At 50.0% G+C, this 18,195-nt stretch overlaps 1 protein-coding gene across 1 annotated transcript in view; it reads left to right on the top strand.

Annotated features, from left to right (window-relative positions):
- The window catches only part of PAPPA2 (pappalysin 2), a 96,507-nt gene that overhangs the window by 26,249 nt on the left and 52,063 nt on the right, over positions 1–18,195 (top strand). Inside the window, exons 3-10 of the mRNA XM_056356672.1 lie at positions 3,140–3,285; positions 10,008–10,301; positions 11,036–11,228; positions 12,682–12,803; positions 14,671–15,163; positions 15,709–15,837; positions 17,456–17,547; positions 17,795–17,988. Coding sequence (XP_056212647.1) covers positions 3,140–3,285; positions 10,008–10,301; positions 11,036–11,228; positions 12,682–12,803; positions 14,671–15,163; positions 15,709–15,837; positions 17,456–17,547; positions 17,795–17,988 — 1,663 coding nt within the window. The remainder of the gene's footprint in view (positions 1–3,139; positions 3,286–10,007; positions 10,302–11,035; positions 11,229–12,681; positions 12,804–14,670; positions 15,164–15,708; positions 15,838–17,455; positions 17,548–17,794; positions 17,989–18,195) is intronic.

Below are 18,195 nucleotides of genomic sequence, written 5' to 3'. Positions count from 1 at the left end.
GGCGACAGCCAGAAAAACATCATGTCTCCAGAAGAGGGGCGGCGGGAATATCCCTCTGAATAGGGCTGACGTCAGCTCTCGGAATTTGGACAGCCTGGACGGGTTTGGGGCTATTTTTCCAAGATATCATAGGTCAGGAATCAACGTTATTTTTAAGTCTGTCCCCCGAGCAGCTCTGGTGCATGAAGGAGACTTTTTCTCCCCCTTCCCCCTCCTTATGCTCTATTTCTATGAAACTTTTGCTTCTCTTCCTTCCGAGTCATGCCACAAATATGTCCTTCAGGTTTATTTATTCTTCTCCCTATCTATTCCTCCCGGCCTGCTCCCGTCTTGGTTGGGTTGAAGGGATGGCGTCAGCGTGGCGCGTGTCTGGGATGCTCAGGCGAGACATCACAGGAGGAGATCATGTTCTCCTCATTTGCCGTTTCCGGTTGAGAGAGTTTTCTCTCAGCAAGCTGATGTGGCTGAGGAAAATGTTCTGGGAATGCTGCTTTGTGGTGGGAGATCTCAGGGCCTGGTGAAGACAAGCTGGTCATCTCATCTCTCCCTTAAATTCTGCCATATAGTCCAGCCAAGATTTTTCTAAAGTAGCTGAAGTTTCAGAGTTGCTTTGTCGCTGAGAAAAGGTAGGTGAGATGTCTTCAGCCCAGGATGGCCTAGTGGGGCTGACTGGTAGAGAAGAGGGAGTCAGCAGATCCTGATTATCTGACACCTCCCAAGTCAGCAGTGGCTTCTGAAAGTCTCTGCTGTTTCAGATCCAGAGAAGCAACCTTTGGGTTTACCAAGCTCTGTTGCTCATGCTGTCCTGCTCTAGTCTACTTCTGGAATCCTGCTCCTCTATTTTTTCCACTTTTTCCTCCTCCTTTTCCATTTACTGTAGCAACCTCTCTTTTTCTAAACAAGTTTCTTGGTACAACTTGACTAGGGATCTTGCCATCGCAAACAGTTTACTTGCGCATCTCTCGTTGGTTTCCCTTCTCACTTCACATCTCTGATGAGAATGCACCTTTTTCCCTTAGCCCGTGCTTGGGTCTTTGTCCTTCCTTTCATGACCCAACGTAGTGAGGAATGTGCTACTGGCCACCACTTTTACAGACGCTGCTCATTCAAATATAGTGGGTGTGCCTGACAGCTAGCCCAGTGTAAAGAAATGATCGCGTTCCCCTTCAGAATCTCTCCGTGCAGCTCGAAGATGCCAATTGCTCCTGGAAGCATGGGAATAAGTGAAATGCTTTCCACCACCTTAATGTTGCTGTTGGCCTCATGCTGTAGGTTTAGTCATTCTTATGACATATTTCCACAATAGTGCGTTTCCATCGTCATTCCACAGTGATGTATTTGAAGCCTTTCCATGAGTGTTTTCCTTGCTTAGAATCTCTTAAATTAATGGCCTCACAAACCATGGGCCATGGTCCTCAGATTCTGAAGGCTTAGATACAGTGTCTTCCAGGGCTACCTGTCCGAATCCTGTCTCAGCCCATGAGGTTAATGGTACTGATGGTGGAAATGGTAGTACTTGATTTAAAAGAGTATCTGGCTTTTGCAGCACAGCCCAAGGCCCTACAATCCCACTATTATTATTACTGGCGTTATTACTGTTATTATTAAGTTAGAAGCTGATTGTTTTATACTGCTGAGGACATGAACTCCCTAAAGATCAACACTGGGACTGTTGGTGTACTAGTGAATCTGCTATAGACCTCTGACCTGTGCAGAAACAACCACGCAGGGGAGAGAGTGAAACCTAAATTTCCTGGCTGCTGTGTTGATTTTTTTTTTCCTCCAAGTGCTGAGACACACACCGCTTTGTGAGGGTAATTTCATGGATACCCAGACACACTCACAGGTGTTACTACTCTGCTGCAATGCCTGTTGCCTACTCACCTCTCCCAGCCCGTTACCTCCCTGTGCCCTTCAGAAACGGATGTCTTGGATATCCTCATTCCAGTATTTTTTTCTGTTCCTGCAACGCTTTATTCCCAGCTCTGGAGATGGGAGGAGACAGCCAGCAGTGTTAGGAGGCTTTTCACACTAACCATGCCCTTTGATGGATCTCCAGAGATGTCCCCCTCTCCCCTTCAAGCTTATTTTGGGATCTCCTGTGCTCCCCTGCCCTGGCTCCTGCAGACATCCCAGACCTCCTCTCAGAGAGGATTCAGATCCCGTGCAGAGAGACAGATTCACGTGAAGAGGGTCCTGCTGCTGGCTCAGTGCTGGGGGGACCCAGACAGTGCTCTTCTCAAAGGTCTGTTTTGAGCAGAGCTGGAAGAGACATTCCTTGGAGCAAAGTCAGAGATACCTTTTGCTCATGCTCTTCCTTCTACAATACACAGGGATGGGGCGAGGCAGCATGTTTCTTGGTGTGTTATGTGCCTGTGCCCGGCAGGGACCCTTGTTCTTGCCATGCACTGCCACTTCTGGCATACTGGTTGTCTTGGGGGAGGAGTTCTAGTGGAGGGCTGTGGTTGTGAGCTGCTCTGGACAGACTAGAGAAGCTGGAGAAGAGACTTCTTGGCCCCTGTTGGAAAACCCTCCCTTCTCCCAAGAGGAAGGTTTTGATGTCCGTTCCTGCCCTGCCCTGTATCAGGGATGAGCCCTGAAAGCCCTTGTTGGAACCTGCTGGAGTTCTAGATTTCTTTCTCTTTCCCAACACCTTGAGGAAAATGCACTTTTCCCCTCCCCCACATTCCGCTGTTCTGATGCCAAACCCCTTCTCTTTTCCTAGCAGGACTGACCTCTGCCTTTCCTTCCTTCTCTCATTGTGTCTCCTCCCATTTTTTGCTCCTTTTATGCTATTCTCTGGGATATTTTCTCTCCCCATTGTTGGAAAACCTTCTCTAAGAGTAGAACTCATCAAGAAAGCTGCTGTAGTTACTAAGATTTGCATGACTGCCTCCCACTCAAACCTCCCACTAGCAGAACTTGCACCTTACAGAGCAGAATTAGTAGTGTCATAGGACATAGTCTTGGAACTTGCTGAATTTGCCATGCTTTACACAACACTGTTGGCTTCAGAGAGTTGAGAATGGGGCGTCCAGGTCTGCTGCACCCTTTCCAGGCTATCTGTGGGTGGCTCCTGCTTTTCCTCTTTGGTCTGTTGAAGTCTATGCTGACTATCTCCTCTCCCTTGTCCTCGCAGGGCGTACATGAGCGTGAAGGAGCTGAAGGAGGCACTGCAGCTGAACAGCACCCACTTCCTCAACATTTACTTTGCCAGTTCGGTGAGGGAAGAGTTGGCTGGTGCTGCCACTTGGCCGTGGGATAAAGAGGCCCTTAGTCACCTGGGTAAGTAAGTAACCCCCCTCATGTGGTCTCAGGGTTGTTGGTTTTCCTCTCTCTTGGTTGACTTTGCAAAAAGAGGCAGCCATGATTTGGCTCCATATTGAGGATGTTTGATAAGGAGGTTATGATAACAGGCTTTGGGTGTACCAATAGCTGCTGCTGTGAGGAAAGGAGCCGCCTGTTCCCCATGTCCATGTGGGAAAGGTGGTGAGGTCACGCCCTGACAAGGGGCTTCCAGGTTGTCATGAGAAAATTTAATGGTGAAGGCAGTGGGACAGAGAGCTTGGGGAGAGCTGCAGGTTCACCATCAGCACAGGCTCTGGAGAGGGGTTTAGACTCACATTTGGCTTCTCTGGGGACCTTCTTGGTCTAGCTTTCAGGATCCTGGAAATGGTGAACTTCACTTTGCAGCATGTAAAGACAAACAGGTAAACCAGGAGTATCAGTGATTTCAGAGCTGCGGCTCCAGGTTCGAATGAGTCCAGAGCTGACCAGGTAGTGAGCACTGGCCGCTTCTGAATCCAGTTGCAAATGTGAGGATGACTAGCAAATTAAACTATGTTTTTATAAATTGGCTTACTACCTGCTAGAGGCAAGGTTCTCCCTGGCTTCGGTGAATTCAAGGCAGACCTTTAAGGTCATCATCCCTGGCAGGCTACCAAACAGTCCAAATGGCAGCTGCTTCACCAGAATGTAAATGTATTGTGTGTTTGCTCCTGTTCCTGCTGTCTCTCTTTTTCCTGCCGCTCCCTCCACTTCTTCAATGTCAGAGTTTTCTGGCAAAGTTCTTTACACTTTGCAGTCAAAACATCTAAAGTGTTTCTCAGTAAGTAACTGGAAATAATTACTCCTGACACCTGCACAGCAGACCTAGACCTTCTGCTTTTACAAGTGCGTGATGTTTAAGCCTTTAAAGTTTTACACGGCTGTTAAAGACCTGTTTTAAAGTTCTTTTTTGCCAGTTTCCCTCCCTCAATGAGTTTCAGGACTGTTTTTTCAATAGCTTATTGCTATATTTGCCTGTTGAGGAAGGCAAATCTCCATGAAATTTATTTCTTCAGCTTCCAGAAATCACTTCCAAGGCTCAGCCTGACAGTCATCTTACTACAGCAAGTGCTTCAGCCACACGTGTTCTTTTCAGACCACTCCCGATGGCTCACAAGGACCTATATGGAGGGGTGATCTGGGTGACTGTTTTCATCAAAAGCTTGCGTTTTGCTCCATTCTCACAGTTTTTCTCCATCCATGGACACAAGAGGTGGCACCATCTGGAAATGTTGTATCAGGGGGTTGCTGCGGAGGTTCAGGGGGAAAGGGGTGTTGCTTTGGCTCTGGTGCCAACGCTGTGAGGTATGAAGCTGGTTCTGAACTTCTGTGAGGCTCTGGTACAGACTGAAGGCTGGTTCAAGACTGTCCTTCGTTTTCGATTTAAGCTTGTTTCTCCGTAAACAGTAGGTTCTACCGCATCATCGAGTGTCCTACGCGCAATGTATATTATTGTCCAGCACAGAAGGGACTTAGGACCGAGCAGGTCATAAATATATGGCTCTTGACAAAGCCTCTCACAAGAGGCTACCGGAGAGCCTGGGTAGATGTGAGGGTAAAGTAGTGAGGAAAGAGCAAGGAAAACTTTTGGAGGAGTGACTAGTCATTTGAGGAAAATCTCTGGAGCGTTAAGGACCTAACAGTGACGAGGGGTGGAGACAGGTCTTTGCATAAGAGGGGGGTCTGTCTCCAAGATCCCCCCGTGCCACTCCCACTGATTTTTCCCTGCGCACCTACAGACCCTCTTGTACTTTGGTTCTCCTGAATCAAATTGGTTCCTTGAGTTCGACTTGACTTCTCCAAGAAGCTCACCTGCCTTTTGGCTCCAGAGACTCTTGATCAGATTTCACTCTTTCTGAACTGGACTTTCTTAGACGTTTTCAAGGGAAGTAGTGTGAAAACTTTCTCTCCAAGTGCGTTCCCTTCTTCTATTTTAGCAATTCCTCTTATCCCAAATTCCAAACTGTTCTCCGTCAGTTCTTCTCTAGATGTTTTTTAATCTGCCATCTGGACCTTGAGCTCCCTAGAAACCATTCTTCCATGAACTCTGAGCATATTTTTCAGGAGGGTGCTCCTCCCTTTCTGGAAGTCTTCAGTGAACTTTCTTTCATCCTCTTCTCACCTATGCTTGTTTTGGACTACCATAAATTAAGTGACCATTCCTATGCTGATGACTTACAGATCTATTGCTCTCTTCCAGATTATTTTCCTGAGTAAATTTGAATTTCAGGCAGCCTTTCTGAAGGTTGAGGGATGTTTTACTGTCTTAGTCCAGTAGTAATACCAACCAACAGCAACTACATTTATTGAAGCTTAAAAGATAATTACTGACCTGCAGAGGTTGAACTGGTCTCTGACACTTCTATAGGCAGGATTTGAGCTGCTGTGGAGGTCCTAGAGAAAGATGGCTTGCAGCCAGCTAGCAGCAGAGGTAGAAGGTCTCAGGTCTGTTTGCACTGCTCCCTCTAACCATACTGTCTGTCTCAGTCTTTCCACCGTAATCAGCGAGTTGCTCTTGAATTCAGAGTTCTTGCTTGGAATTTGGAATGAATTTTATGAGAACTTAGAAGTAAATCTTTTTAACTACAAAACACAAGGAGTCGAACAACTCCTGTCCTATAAAAAAAACCTTAGCTTTCTGCAGTGGAAAGCCTTGCCTCAAAAACCCTAGCGATGTAATAATGCAGACGCTTGAAACTTCATGTGTAGCTGCATGTGAACTGTATTTGCATGAACATGGTCAGAAGGCGAGGGAATTGTGAATATTTGATGTTATAAATACTTTCTGTAGTTATATAAGCTGAGGCCAGCTCATATATCTGGCTGAGGTCACTGGATCCTGACGGAGGGCCAGCCGTTCCATCAAAGGTACCTTAAGGCATGGCCATCTTCCTGTCTGACTAACTGTCATGCGTCTGTTCCATTCATTGCTGTGACTCAGTGTCTGGGGAAGACTGGCCCTGTGATACAGGTTCAGCTTTGTGGTTTGCTGTTTAAAAGATCCCATGCTTGCTTGAGCATGTGTCCTCTGCAGCAGCCCTGACCCAGGAGCAGGTTGGGGGCTGGCTTGCACCAGCATCCTTCAGCATCGCCGTTGGTTGTAACTAGAAGCAGGGCAATGTCCTGGGGCTGGGAGCTCCCACGGGATGTGTGAGTGAAGGTGAAGTGGGATCCACACCAGCACTAATCGTTCACTGTACTGATGGACTGGGCATCTCTTGTTGCTGGAGTACAGTTGAGGCTTGGTCTTGAGGACATTACCAGCTCTGCAACTTAGCTTAGGTCTGGTCTGGAGGGAGAAGGACGTTGTGAGGCCAGACCTGAAGCTTTCCAGCTTCCTGGGCTTGGCTGGGTAAGCAAATCCAAAGAAGACTCTGGTTCACCTGCCTTGGAGTGCTGGGCCCCCTTGATGTCATGGGACCTGATGCTGAAATTTTTATTTTGGTTGTATAAATGCTGACCTTGGCGGTCTCCTTGGGCTGGTTCTTGGACACGAGAGGGAGAGGTCACTTAAAGCTCAATTTAGCCCATCTCCCAGGGCAGGAGGAGGAGGAAGAGGTGAGGAGGGAAGCCTGGCCTGCAGAGAAGGGAGTGGGGAGGCTGGTCTTGTTGGGATGTATGAACCCTGCTACATCTTGCCTTCACAGCCAGGACCCTGCAGAGAGGAAATACAGCTTCCTGGTCCAAAGCTAGGAGCTCTCCCAGCTCATCAGGGAGCTGTGGGGGCAGGGAATGGAAGGACAGGGACATTCTGGAAGGAAGGCAGAGTTCTCATGCCATTTCTAATCCTGCCATCTAATTAGTTGTAAAAAAACTTATTAAAAATATGATTGTCCTTGTGGAGCGTGGGGAAGGAATGGGATGGGGAAGCCAGCAGAGTGGGCGGGGGAAGGACAGGGTATCCCAGCATTGGCATCCCTTCCCATGACAGTTTTCTCTCTCCCTGTACTGGAATCTCATTTATTCTCCTGCCTGGGAAGAGCATTTGGTTTCTGCTGGGAGGAGGACTGCTTGGTCGCAGGGCCTCCAGTGCCCCTGGTGCTCAGACTCGTTCCTTGTGGTTAGTGCTGCAGGATGGGTGCAGGGCTTTCACATCTCATTTACTTGTTTACGAACACTATTTTCCTTCTGTGTGTGCATTCCTCCTTTCAGACCTTTAGGCAGGCACCCCCCTGCCTTGCTCAGTCTTGGGTTTGGCTGCAGAGATGTCTTTTCTTTCTGTTCTCTCTTCTCTCATGCCCTGTTTTGATTAAAATGAGAAGCAGCTTTTTTTTTTTTTTTTTTTTTATGTGCCCACTGGGTTCTCCATCAATGGGATGCCCTTTGCTATCTATAGTATTTACCAGTGTGGTAACTGAGAGGGGGATGCCTTGCAAAAGCCTAATGATTGACAGGACACAACATGAAGGTCCCCGAAGGTTTTTTTCAACCTCTGTACCTTCTTGTGGCTCATTTCCAGTCAACTTAAAGGGTCAAGAGCTGGCTGATGGGATGCAAGATTTTGTGCTTTGTTTTACAGCTGAGGAGAAAGGGAATGCAGCTACTTTGTGACCCATCCTTTGCCTCAAGACAAGCTGCCCTGTGCCTAAGATTCACACTGCGGGGAGCAAGAACAACAAATGGGAATTTTTAGCTAAGAAATGGTGCTACTTGACAGGTCTGTGGTGTCTCTCAGCCCTTCCATGAGCCACACACATAGGACGCTCCATAGAAGAGGCCACCCTTATTTCTTCACCCTCTTGCAACCCTGTTTGGCTCAAGAGAATTGCTCAGGGCATCTCTGAAGGCCTCTTTCCAGCCCTAACCCAATGTTCACCCAGCATGGCTCCACCAGAGGAGTCGCAGACCTGCTGGTGTCCTGCCAGGGACACCATGATCTGAAGGAATGCCCTGTATTTGAGGACATGAGGTAGTCTAGTAGTGCACGGATCTGATCCAAAAGCAGATTTCAAACTGCCTGTGCTGTGGCTGGAGACAGGATCACATGGTGGCTCTCCGCCAGTTTTAGCTTTGCTGGCAGGGGCAGCAATCAGCAGCAGAGATGCAGTAGCAGAGGCTCTGCTGTGAGGTAGCTGGCACAGCAAATCCTCCAGGGCCTTGCAAAGGAGGGAACAAGCTATGCTGGAGACAAGTATTCACCGTACTGCCATCCAAGTTGTCTGGGTTAAAAGTAGTTGGGTAAAACCAGTCTCCCATGCTATGGAGGTATTGCCTGGAGTCAACCTGAGCATGTGCTGGGGGCTGCTTTTTACCCCCTCATCTTGCTGATATTCCCCAACCCCTGCACTTCCACTGCAAGGCAGCATGGAAAAGTGGATGGAGCAAGGAAACGAGATGAGGAAAGGAGAGGAAATAGTCAATGAAAAGCCTCAAAGCAGGGAGAAAAATGCAGATTTTCCAAAGGGATTTTCTTTTGGGCAAAATAAATAAAAGGAGACCAGAGAAGAGAGCTGTGTCTGGTTCTTGAGTATTCTTTGGGGACAGTTTCCCCAGCAGGTGTGGTACAGAGCTGTCGGTACAGGGTGTGCGTCCCAGGTCAGGAGTTGGAGATGCTGGCAGTGAGCAAAGGGAAGGTTCTGCTCCACCTGGCCTTCCTCAGCATCATTGATCCTGGCTCTTCCCATTGCACACGGGTGGGCAGGAGAGGAAAAGCACCTTGTCCTGCAGCCAAGGGACAGCTTTAGGCAGGATGAGCATGGGTTCTACCCAGCTCCCTGCTGTTGCTGTCGGTACAAGGTGGCAGCTCTGCACAGTTTCGGTGGGACTTTGTACCCATGCCCCAGCATCTCTGACAGTTGAACCAGCACCGAAGTGCCTTGGAGATGAGCTGCCCCTCCGTGCCCCCTTGTGTCAAGGAATTGGGGTGCCCCAGTGGAAAGTAGGACTGTGATGGGTGAAGGGCTTTCACTTGGTGCACCTTGCCCACATGCAGACCCCTCTGAAGGGGAGGAAGGGATCCTCAGAAACTGCGTTTTAGGAAATCCCACTCTAAAATACACAGTGAATTAGGGTCAGGTTTGTGATAGAAGCTTAGTGCATTGTAACAGCACTTCATGGGAGTTTTTATTTACTCCTTAGGGTCTGATTTGGAAGTTGAAGCAGTAGATCATTGATGTTTTCTTAGGGGTCAGAGGCAGAGCATTTGAATTTTCATATGGACTTGTGTTGAAGGTGGCTTCTAGATGGCACAGCCAAGTGTCAGGACTTTGCCAGGCACCTCGTTGTTCTCACTTGCCATGGGAGCTGGCATGCTTTAGCTACCTGCCTAGGCTAGGGAAGGTCTTCTATCCTCTGGTTCAAAGGGTCGTCCCTGTAACCTCACAGCATGTCTCAGTTTGATGCCCTGGCTCCAACCCTTATTTGGAGTTGTAAGCGTGAACCAAAGCAGACACTGAATTATAAACATGCAAAAGACAGAAGGAAGCGGTAGCTGAAGTGATTGAAGATGTTGGGGGAGTGATGTGATCAGAAAAGGGAGAGAACCCACCCACACCATTCCACACCAAGAGGGCAAAGGATCCTCTTCCCATCCTCCAAGAAGGTCCATCTCCAGGTCTCCATCTGGCACCTCATTTATGATCTGCAAGTGCAATGAAAGGAGCTTTACCTGGCACAGGTGAGTAATGGCAGTGCCTGCTGTCTGTGTCTCTGGGTGATGTTCTCTGTACTTGCAATTCCAGGTGGAGTTGTTCTCAACCCTGCTTATTATGGTATGCACGGCCACACAAACACCATGATCCACGAAGTGGGACATGTTCTGGGGCTGTACCATGTCTTTAAGGGAGTGAGCGAGCGGGAATCTTGTGACGATCCCTGCAGGGAGACAACTCCATCTATGGAGACAGGAGATCTCTGTGCTGACACTGCCCCCACCCCGAAGAGTAAACTCTGTCGGGATCCAGACCCCACCAACGACACCTGTGGTCAGACACATTTCACAGGAACACCCTTCAACAACTACATGAGTTACACAGGTAACGAGTCATCGTCATTAGAAAATTTTAAGGGGTCACCTTCCCTAGAAATAGGGGTTTCTTTCCCATCCGCCTCCACCAATACTCCCTTCCCTCGTTTCCTAACTGATGTGGTCCCCCCTGCTCCGCTGGGATGGGGCAGGCTGCAGCCTGTGCTTGCAGGAGCATCTTAGCCCCTCTCTTGCTGCAGGCTGGTTCCACCCCTCCGTTCTTGCCAGTCTCTGGACGTGCATTGAGGCCAGGCTTGTCTGCCTGGTGGTGTGCCTTTGTTCTCCACTCCTGAAGCATATTATTTATTATTATTATTATTATTGCTATTAATACTGCTATTATAATTTTGGACTTTCGAGTTGAGCCCTTTTGGCTCGGTTTCCAAAGGCATGCTGCAGAGGGCTGGTGCTCCTCCTGGCAGCCCAGGAGGACGAAAGGTTGAAAAGCAATTCTGTCGCACCCTGCTGACCCACCGAGTGTCCCAGGCGGGTGGTGGCACTGGCCAGGCGGTAGAGCTGGTGTTGAGCAAGTGCAGGGCCGTGGAGCTGCTGAGGCAGTGCCATCTTGTGGCTTTGGGGACACACGACACCAGAGGGTCCTGGCAGGAGAAGCCACCACATGCTGGTATCTCCCAGGTCTCCCCAGAGGTCCCCCCCAAAAAGTTTGGAGATCGGGAAGGGTGGACATTGCCATGCCCCGCTGGCCGATCCCTGCCGCTCTCAGCCTGGCCTTTCTTCTCCCAGATGATGACTGCACCAACACCTTCACCCCTAACCAAGTGGCCCGGATGCATTGCTACCTGGACCTGGTGTACCAGCGCTGGGGCCAGAGCAAGAAGCCCGCACCCATCCCGATCCCTCCCATGGTCACGGGGCAGACACAGGACTCCCTCAGCATCTACTGGCTGCCTCCCATCAGCGGTGTCATCCACGAGAGGTAATTTGCGATGGGCTTGGGCTTGCACAGGCGCCCACTAGAAGGGGTTCGGGATCCTCTGTGGTGCAGACCCCACCATCCCCTTTCCTCCCCAGCCATCTCCAGCAGAGCCCTCAGACACAAGAGCTGGGCTGCTGCAATGGCCCCGCTGGCACATGGGCTCTGCCATAATCTTTCTGCTGTCGGGGTGCTGGGAAGGGAAGCCAAAGAGCATTGGGAGGCAAAGCCAATTCTTAAACCCCAGAGTGCAATCATGGAATAAAAAATGAGCTTCATTTAGCACTTATTGTATAAAATAGCTATTTACCAGGAGGAAATGCAGCCTTGTGGTTAAGGCAGGGAGCTCGAACCGCAAGAGCTGGGTTTCATTCCCAGCACTGTCACGGACTCACGGTGTAACTAACTGGGGGTAAGTCAGGAAATTTTTCAGGCCAGAGAAACGATGCCGAGAAACCAGAGTTGTTCGGCTGGTGAGCAGTGCATGGCCCCAAGTGCTCAGCGGCTGTCTTCCTTCTCCCCAAAATCAGGGAGTCACCAGGACCTGGATATAGCACCAGTGCTTCTATTCAGCAGCCTTTCTTATTAAAACATTGTGGTTTCCACCAGGTCTACGCTTTTATTATGGGACCACAAGCACATGTTGAAGAGCTCCTGAACTAGTTTTAAAGCCGGTTGACAAAGTGGTCCCTTGCAATTCAAAGAAAAGGGCTGTTTGAGGGCAGCTGGGACACTCTTGGATCAGTGTTGGCTGCCTTTTCAAAGAACTGGTGCTTTCCATCACAGGCCTTTCACCCAGGGATAACAAGAGCACGTGCCTGTCACCCTCTGGGCATGAGAGCCTCTGAGTGCTGGGTGGCCTCGAGTCATCCAAACAAACTGTTTCTGGGGAGGGATGGAGTGGTTTGGGAGCAGGAAACCACAGGTCTAGAAGGCAGGCACTGGGTCTTCGGATCCATCCCCAGCTCTTGCTCATACGCTGGTCTGGGATAGGGGTCCTACATCCCAGAGATGAACTGGTCAAGGAAAGGGGCTGAAGCTGGCCCTTAGCACAGAAAAGTGCCTTTTTCTTTCCTGGAGGGCACAGTGGGAGCCTCTAACTGACATTATCATGACCGATTTGTATTGCAGTAGTGGTGGAAGCCAAAACCTGACCCTGGGGTTTAGCAGAGACAGACCCAAGCAGTTTGGGTACGAAAAGGTGATTCAGTGGCTCATCCAAGCCTACCTAGAGAGCATGTAGAAAAGGAGAGATTAAACCCAGCTTGTCCCACAGTCATTCTTACTTTCCTGTCTCTGCTGAAGCTTATTCCAAGCAGGCTGATATGCCCAGGGGCTTCCTGAGAGCTTAGCTTTGCTTTTCCAACTTCCCATCTGATCCTGCCCGGGCAAACGTCGATGGAAAATTAACCAGTCATGATTAGACATGCCAATGGCTTTGTTGTTCTATCTGCAGGGAGCAGGACACGCTCTGTGATGACTGTGCGGAGGATGGCACCTTCCGTCAGTACGTGCACGAGGCCTCTTCCCCTCGGGTCTGTGATTCCTCTGGCTACTGGACCCCAGAAGAAGCAGAAGGTAAATGTCTCCTCTCTTTCCCTGGCTGTAAGCCCCCAGACAGTGATGAGATCTTGTTGGGAAAAGAAAAATAAGTTGTTTTATTTCTTTTAGAGAGTGAGTTGTCTCCTCGTTGGGGAGGCTCTTTAGTGCAGGAAGGACTTCTAGGTGCCCGGGAGGTGCCTGGTAACTGCCAGTTGGCTTTGGGCAAAAATACACCCTGATATTAACCCCAGTCATTGCCCAGGAAGGTGTTAATGAGAGATACTGGTCAGAGAGGCATTTCATTGAAATTAGTCTTGTGACATAGATGCTGGGATCTTATTCAAAACCTCAGGGGCATCCACAGGCTTTGATGCAGCCTTGTCCAAAGGGAGCGAGAGGACCTCCTTGCTCAGTCCCCCTGAGTCTGTACCAGGTCCTGGGTAATCTGGGTTGGATGCAATTCCTCGCTGGTCAGGTGAACAGCAATGTGTTACAATTCTCTCATGCCGAGATGCAGATGTTGGTTTAGAGACCCACCTTGTGGGCATGGTGGTGACTTTCAGGGTCATGCAGCTGCTGTAGGAGATGTTGGGCTTTTCATGCTGCCCAGGCAAAGCAGAGGAGGCAGGAGACCAGGTGAAAAATATCCCATGAGCTGTATATGGTGCACGTGCTGCTGTTGAACCACGTGGAGCCAGAGGATCTGTTAGTTCTGTGCATCTGCACGTTTGGGCCACTGAAGGTGACTGTAAATGTGCTGGGGTGGCTGTAGAGAAAGTGCAGTTTGGACATTATTACACCTTTGGGATGCAGCCCATGGTTTGAGAAAAGAGAGTTGGGACGTCGCTGAGATTCTATGTCTGAAAACTCTTTCAGCATCTCTTGCTAGCATTGCAAGTTGAGGGGGGGGAGCCAGGGATCAACTTAAAGAATAATATTTGTGCTTATTCAGCAATACCAAATAAATCAAAACTTAGCTCCTTTATTGTCAGTGGTTCCAGCTTCCCCTGCCTGTCTGATGCACTGGCAGATTCAAACTGCCTCTGGAATTATTGGATGTTGTTTTCTCCTATGCGTGACCTGCAGTTATTACAAGTGAATATTTGCTCAGGTGAGAAAGAGACAGGTTTTATGGGTTTTAGGAGACTAATGGTTAAATGGATGCAGGCTTTGAACTGATGCTGGGCCCTAAGAAAAGTTTGCAGTGGTTAATGAAGACCAGGGTGTTTCTACTACAGGATGGTGAATTCCAGTGATGTTTTCTGGGACCGAAAGCCCAATGATACGGTTGTCTTTGCTGAGTGCTAATCCATCACTGTGGGAGGCAGGCTGGGGAGCTGAGGTCAGCCTGGGCACTGTTCAGGAGGTCCTGGTGGAAGAGCAGCCTTCCACAGCTGCTTCCCTGGCTTGCTTTGGGCCTGCTCCATTCCTGCCTGTGACCTGTTCCAGCACGTGCCTTGTAGAAAGCTTCAGTGTCTGCTCTGCTTATAGCAGAGAGGTCCAACCTTACAGAGCCACTGGGACTCAGCATCCAGGTGCCCTTGGCAAGCCTTCTGTGCCCATGAGATTACAGAGCAAGCTTCACATCCCCCCTGCTGTGTCCAGGATGTGTCTAGAGCATGGCACTGTGACCAACTGCAGTGTGGATACCATCGCCCCTGTTCTAGAGGGCTGTGAGACACCAGATCTGCCAAGTCTTGTGCTTTCTAGGACGTTAGGGCAGATGCCACCAGCTCTGGCACATGCCTGTGGTGGGTGCAAGACTACATGGGTGTGCAGCTATGGCACAGAGATGCTTAAGCACCTACAGGATACTGCAGGGGGAGGATTGCCCCTCTGGGTCCCCTGTGAGGTCAGCTTTCACCTGGTTCTCATCAGCTTCCCCCTTGTCCCTTCTGCTCAGGCCCCCCTGATGTGGATCAGCCCTGTGAGCCCAGCCTGCAGGCCTGGAGTCCAGAGCTCCACTTGTACCACATGAACATGACTGTGCCGTGCCCTCAGCCGGATGGCTGCATCCTGGAGCTGCGCTTCCTGCACCCCGTCTACCCCCATTCCCTCACCCTCTGGACCACGTACCTCTCCACGGGCTCTCCCAAGGCGCTGTCTGACATTGAAGTCCTGATGGAGCAGGGGGAGTCCATCCACCTGGGCCCCTTGGACACCTTCTGTGATGTCCCCTTTACCGTGAAGCTCAACATCCCCAAAAAGATGTACGGAGTCAAAATCTACACCTTTGACGAGAGGATGGAAATAGACACGGCTTTGCTGACCTCCATGCCCCACAGCTCTCACTGTTCCGCCTGCAAGCTGATCCAGTACAGAGTCCTCCGCGACCCCCCATTTGCAAGCGGGTCCCCTGCCACCCCGGCACAGGCGCACCGCCAGTTCATTGACACGTGAGTGATGAGGCCACGCTGTCACAGGCTGACTGGGTGGCTGGGACAGTTTAAATGGCTTCCTTGGGCTGTGCCTTTAAACCTCTAGATGGTTTTGCTTGTGTCTTGGTGTCATCCCCGCCGGCCCCCAGCAATTGCCACATTCAATACCGTGAGCTGATTCCCTATTTGGCGTTGGGGAAGCTTGCTGCAGACCCCCCATGCTAGCGTGACCCTTGCCCGTGAGCCCAGGCTAACTAGAAAGAGCTTATTAAACCCGGAAATATCTTCCCCATCAACACAATAAAATGATTGTTCGAGTTAATGCCGCTTCTCCCCAGCTCAGACCCCAGGGAAATAAGCAACAGCCCCCCCTGCACGACCTGGCAGAGACCCTCTTCCCACAGTCTCTGTCTCTGGCAGTTGAGAGTACGAAGACATATGTCAAACTGTGATACTGCCCGGGCACAGGCACGTGACTTCTGTAGCCGTGGGGAGCAAATCTGTTGCAGATGTATGGGCTGTTCCCTCCTGCTCTCTTCTTCAAGTCCTCTCTGTTCTTGCAGGGAAGTCACACCCGGGCAGGTGTACCGCTACCAGGTACAGGCAGTCTCTGGGACGATTTCAGGAGAAGCCTCCCCACCGCTCATCCATGTCCATGGAGCACCCTACTGTGGGGATGGCAAGGTGACCACGTAAGTCGGAAAACTCAAGCTCTCAGCTGAGGTTCTTTATGCTGCCAAGTCATCCTGCCCCAGCAAGAAGCAACGGGCTAGTCCTCCACGCATGGGTGCTTGGCTGAAGATGGGGCACTGAATCCCTCATCAGTCTGGATGATAGAGCTTGTGTTTTGTAAACTGCCACATGCCCAGGGGATGGTCTTTTTGAGAAGCAGGGTCTGGATGAGAGGTCCAACCTGAACATACTCCATGTTGGACTGCAGTGCTTGGATTCTGGCCCATCTCAGCGAAGTGCCGCACAGTCTGACCCCAAAGGGACCTACCTGCCTTTGGGACTGGCCAATATACCTTCTTGCCCAGGGCACACAGCGGTGGCCCTGCAGGATCAGGTTCTGCAGCAAGCTCAGTCCCACACAGTGTGGTGGTTTTAGAGAGCTGTCTCATCTTTGTTTAGAGACCCCAAATGATGAGGGGTGCACTGCCTCCACACTGAGAGACTCCAACGGTTCACCTGCTCTCTCTGGGGATAATTATTTCCATATTCCAGCTTTTTCACATTTCAACTTCCAGGTTGCTCAGAATCGCTTTCCTTTGAACACGGCTTTCTTAAGTGTGAGGGAAGTGGGTAACTGAAGCAAGTGCAGGAGGGATTGTGGTTTTATACAAGACCCAGCAAGGTACAGAGGCTTACGGCAGGGCTAGCTGCTGGAGCGGTGTCATCTGCTACGGTTTTAGGATGAATTCATACTAGCCGAAGCCTTGGTCTAGACAGAGTGAACAACCCCTTAGGCTCCATTGTCAAAGTTGGTAGAAAAGTGAGAGGAGCAGGAATAGGCAGATAGCAGCTGAGATTTTCATGTGGGAAGCTTTGTCTGTGAAAGTTTTTTTCCATTGTACTGTTTGTGGAAGTGAGCCAAAAGTGGGAAGATGGGACACAGTGGATCTTCCCTGTTAGATGAAGGGGGAGGTGGGTGAGCATCACAAGATGTATGTCTGAAGGTTTTCTTGCTCATGGTGTTTGGCATATGTAACTTCATAATAGGTACAAATTGAGGCATTTTTGCCAGCTTTTCCCATCAGGTGTATTTTCTACAGCATGAGGACAGAACCTTTTCAAGAAAACTACTTGGGCTTTTTTTTGCTTGTGAGATGCCATGCATGTCAGCTGGGGGCTGATTCTTGTCTCCTCTTGGGCTAACTTCCTCTCCCTCCCACTCCCTTTCTCCTGCCTCCCGCTTCTCCAGCTCCCACTGAAACACAAGCCCCATCTCAGAACCTCCTGCCCTCTCCAACACTTGCTTTCTCCAGCAGAAAGTCTTCCTGATGCTTGGTTCTCTACTTCCCTCGTTGCATATAGTTTAATTTTTTCCCCTGTAGTTCTTGCCTCAGGTCCTATAAGAAAGTCACAGTACAGTCATGCCTCCTCCCATATGCTGTGCTTACAATCTCTTTTGATCACCTGGCAAGATGTGGTATTTTCTCTCTTCTACCTTATTCCACATGTGGTCCTTCCTCTTCTCCCTGCTTCTGTGGAAATGGAACCAAAATTTGGGGTTCTCACTCATGACTGGGCAGAAGCGCAGAGGTGTTGAGTCAAGGGTGGTGCTAACACACCTGGCTGTTGTCTCCTTAGGAGCCTGGAGGAGGAATGCGATGATGGGGACTTGCTGGATGGAGATGGCTGTTCCAGGAAGTGTAAAAAGGAAAAAGGGTTCAACTGTGTTGGTGAGTCCAAATGGATTGAGACATCCTTTTGAAGCAGAGTCAAAAGTGTGTGTTATTCATGCTGCTCCTCAGAGCAGGGGTGATGTACCTCAGGCAACAAAATGTGGATTTGCAGCTGGAATGAGCCATAGATCTTGTCAGGGCCTTGTGGTGGGAAATCCCAGGGTCAGCATGCCTCCTAGGACAGCAGAAGATGTATGATCCTGGAGTCTGGTTTGTAAGCAGGTAATCCCTGCTCTCCTTGCAGGGGAACCAAGCCTGTGCTACGTGCATGATGGGGACGGGGTGTGTGAGCAGTTTGAGAAGACAAGCAGTGTCCTGGACTGTGGTCCCTACACGCCTGATGGATATGTGGATCTGTGGGCAGTCAAAGCCTATGCTTCCCATCAGGATGTGAAGTCCTGCCCTGCTTCCTTGGTCACTGGAGAGCCTGTTGTGAAGGTGAGTGAAGACATGGCCTAAAAAACCAAAAAAAAACTTTTCTAGCAAGGCCCGCGCAGTAAAGCTGGGGAAGTCACTGCTGCAGGAGTGTGCTGAGGCAAACCCAAAACCTACAAAGCAGCTCTAGCAGGGCTCAGTGGTTACTGTATTCCCATGCAGGGAGCCAGTAGAAGACCTGGCCATTTCTCACCCCCCTCTTTCAGTAGT

The sequence above is a fragment of the Falco biarmicus genome, chromosome 11, assembly GCF_023638135.1.
Source record: "Falco biarmicus isolate bFalBia1 chromosome 11, bFalBia1.pri, whole genome shotgun sequence".
NCBI classification, from domain to species: Eukaryota; Metazoa; Chordata; class Aves; order Falconiformes; family Falconidae; genus Falco; species Falco biarmicus.
The sequence above is the reverse complement of the archived record's forward strand: the minus strand, read 5'-3'. Positions and strand labels throughout refer to the sequence as shown.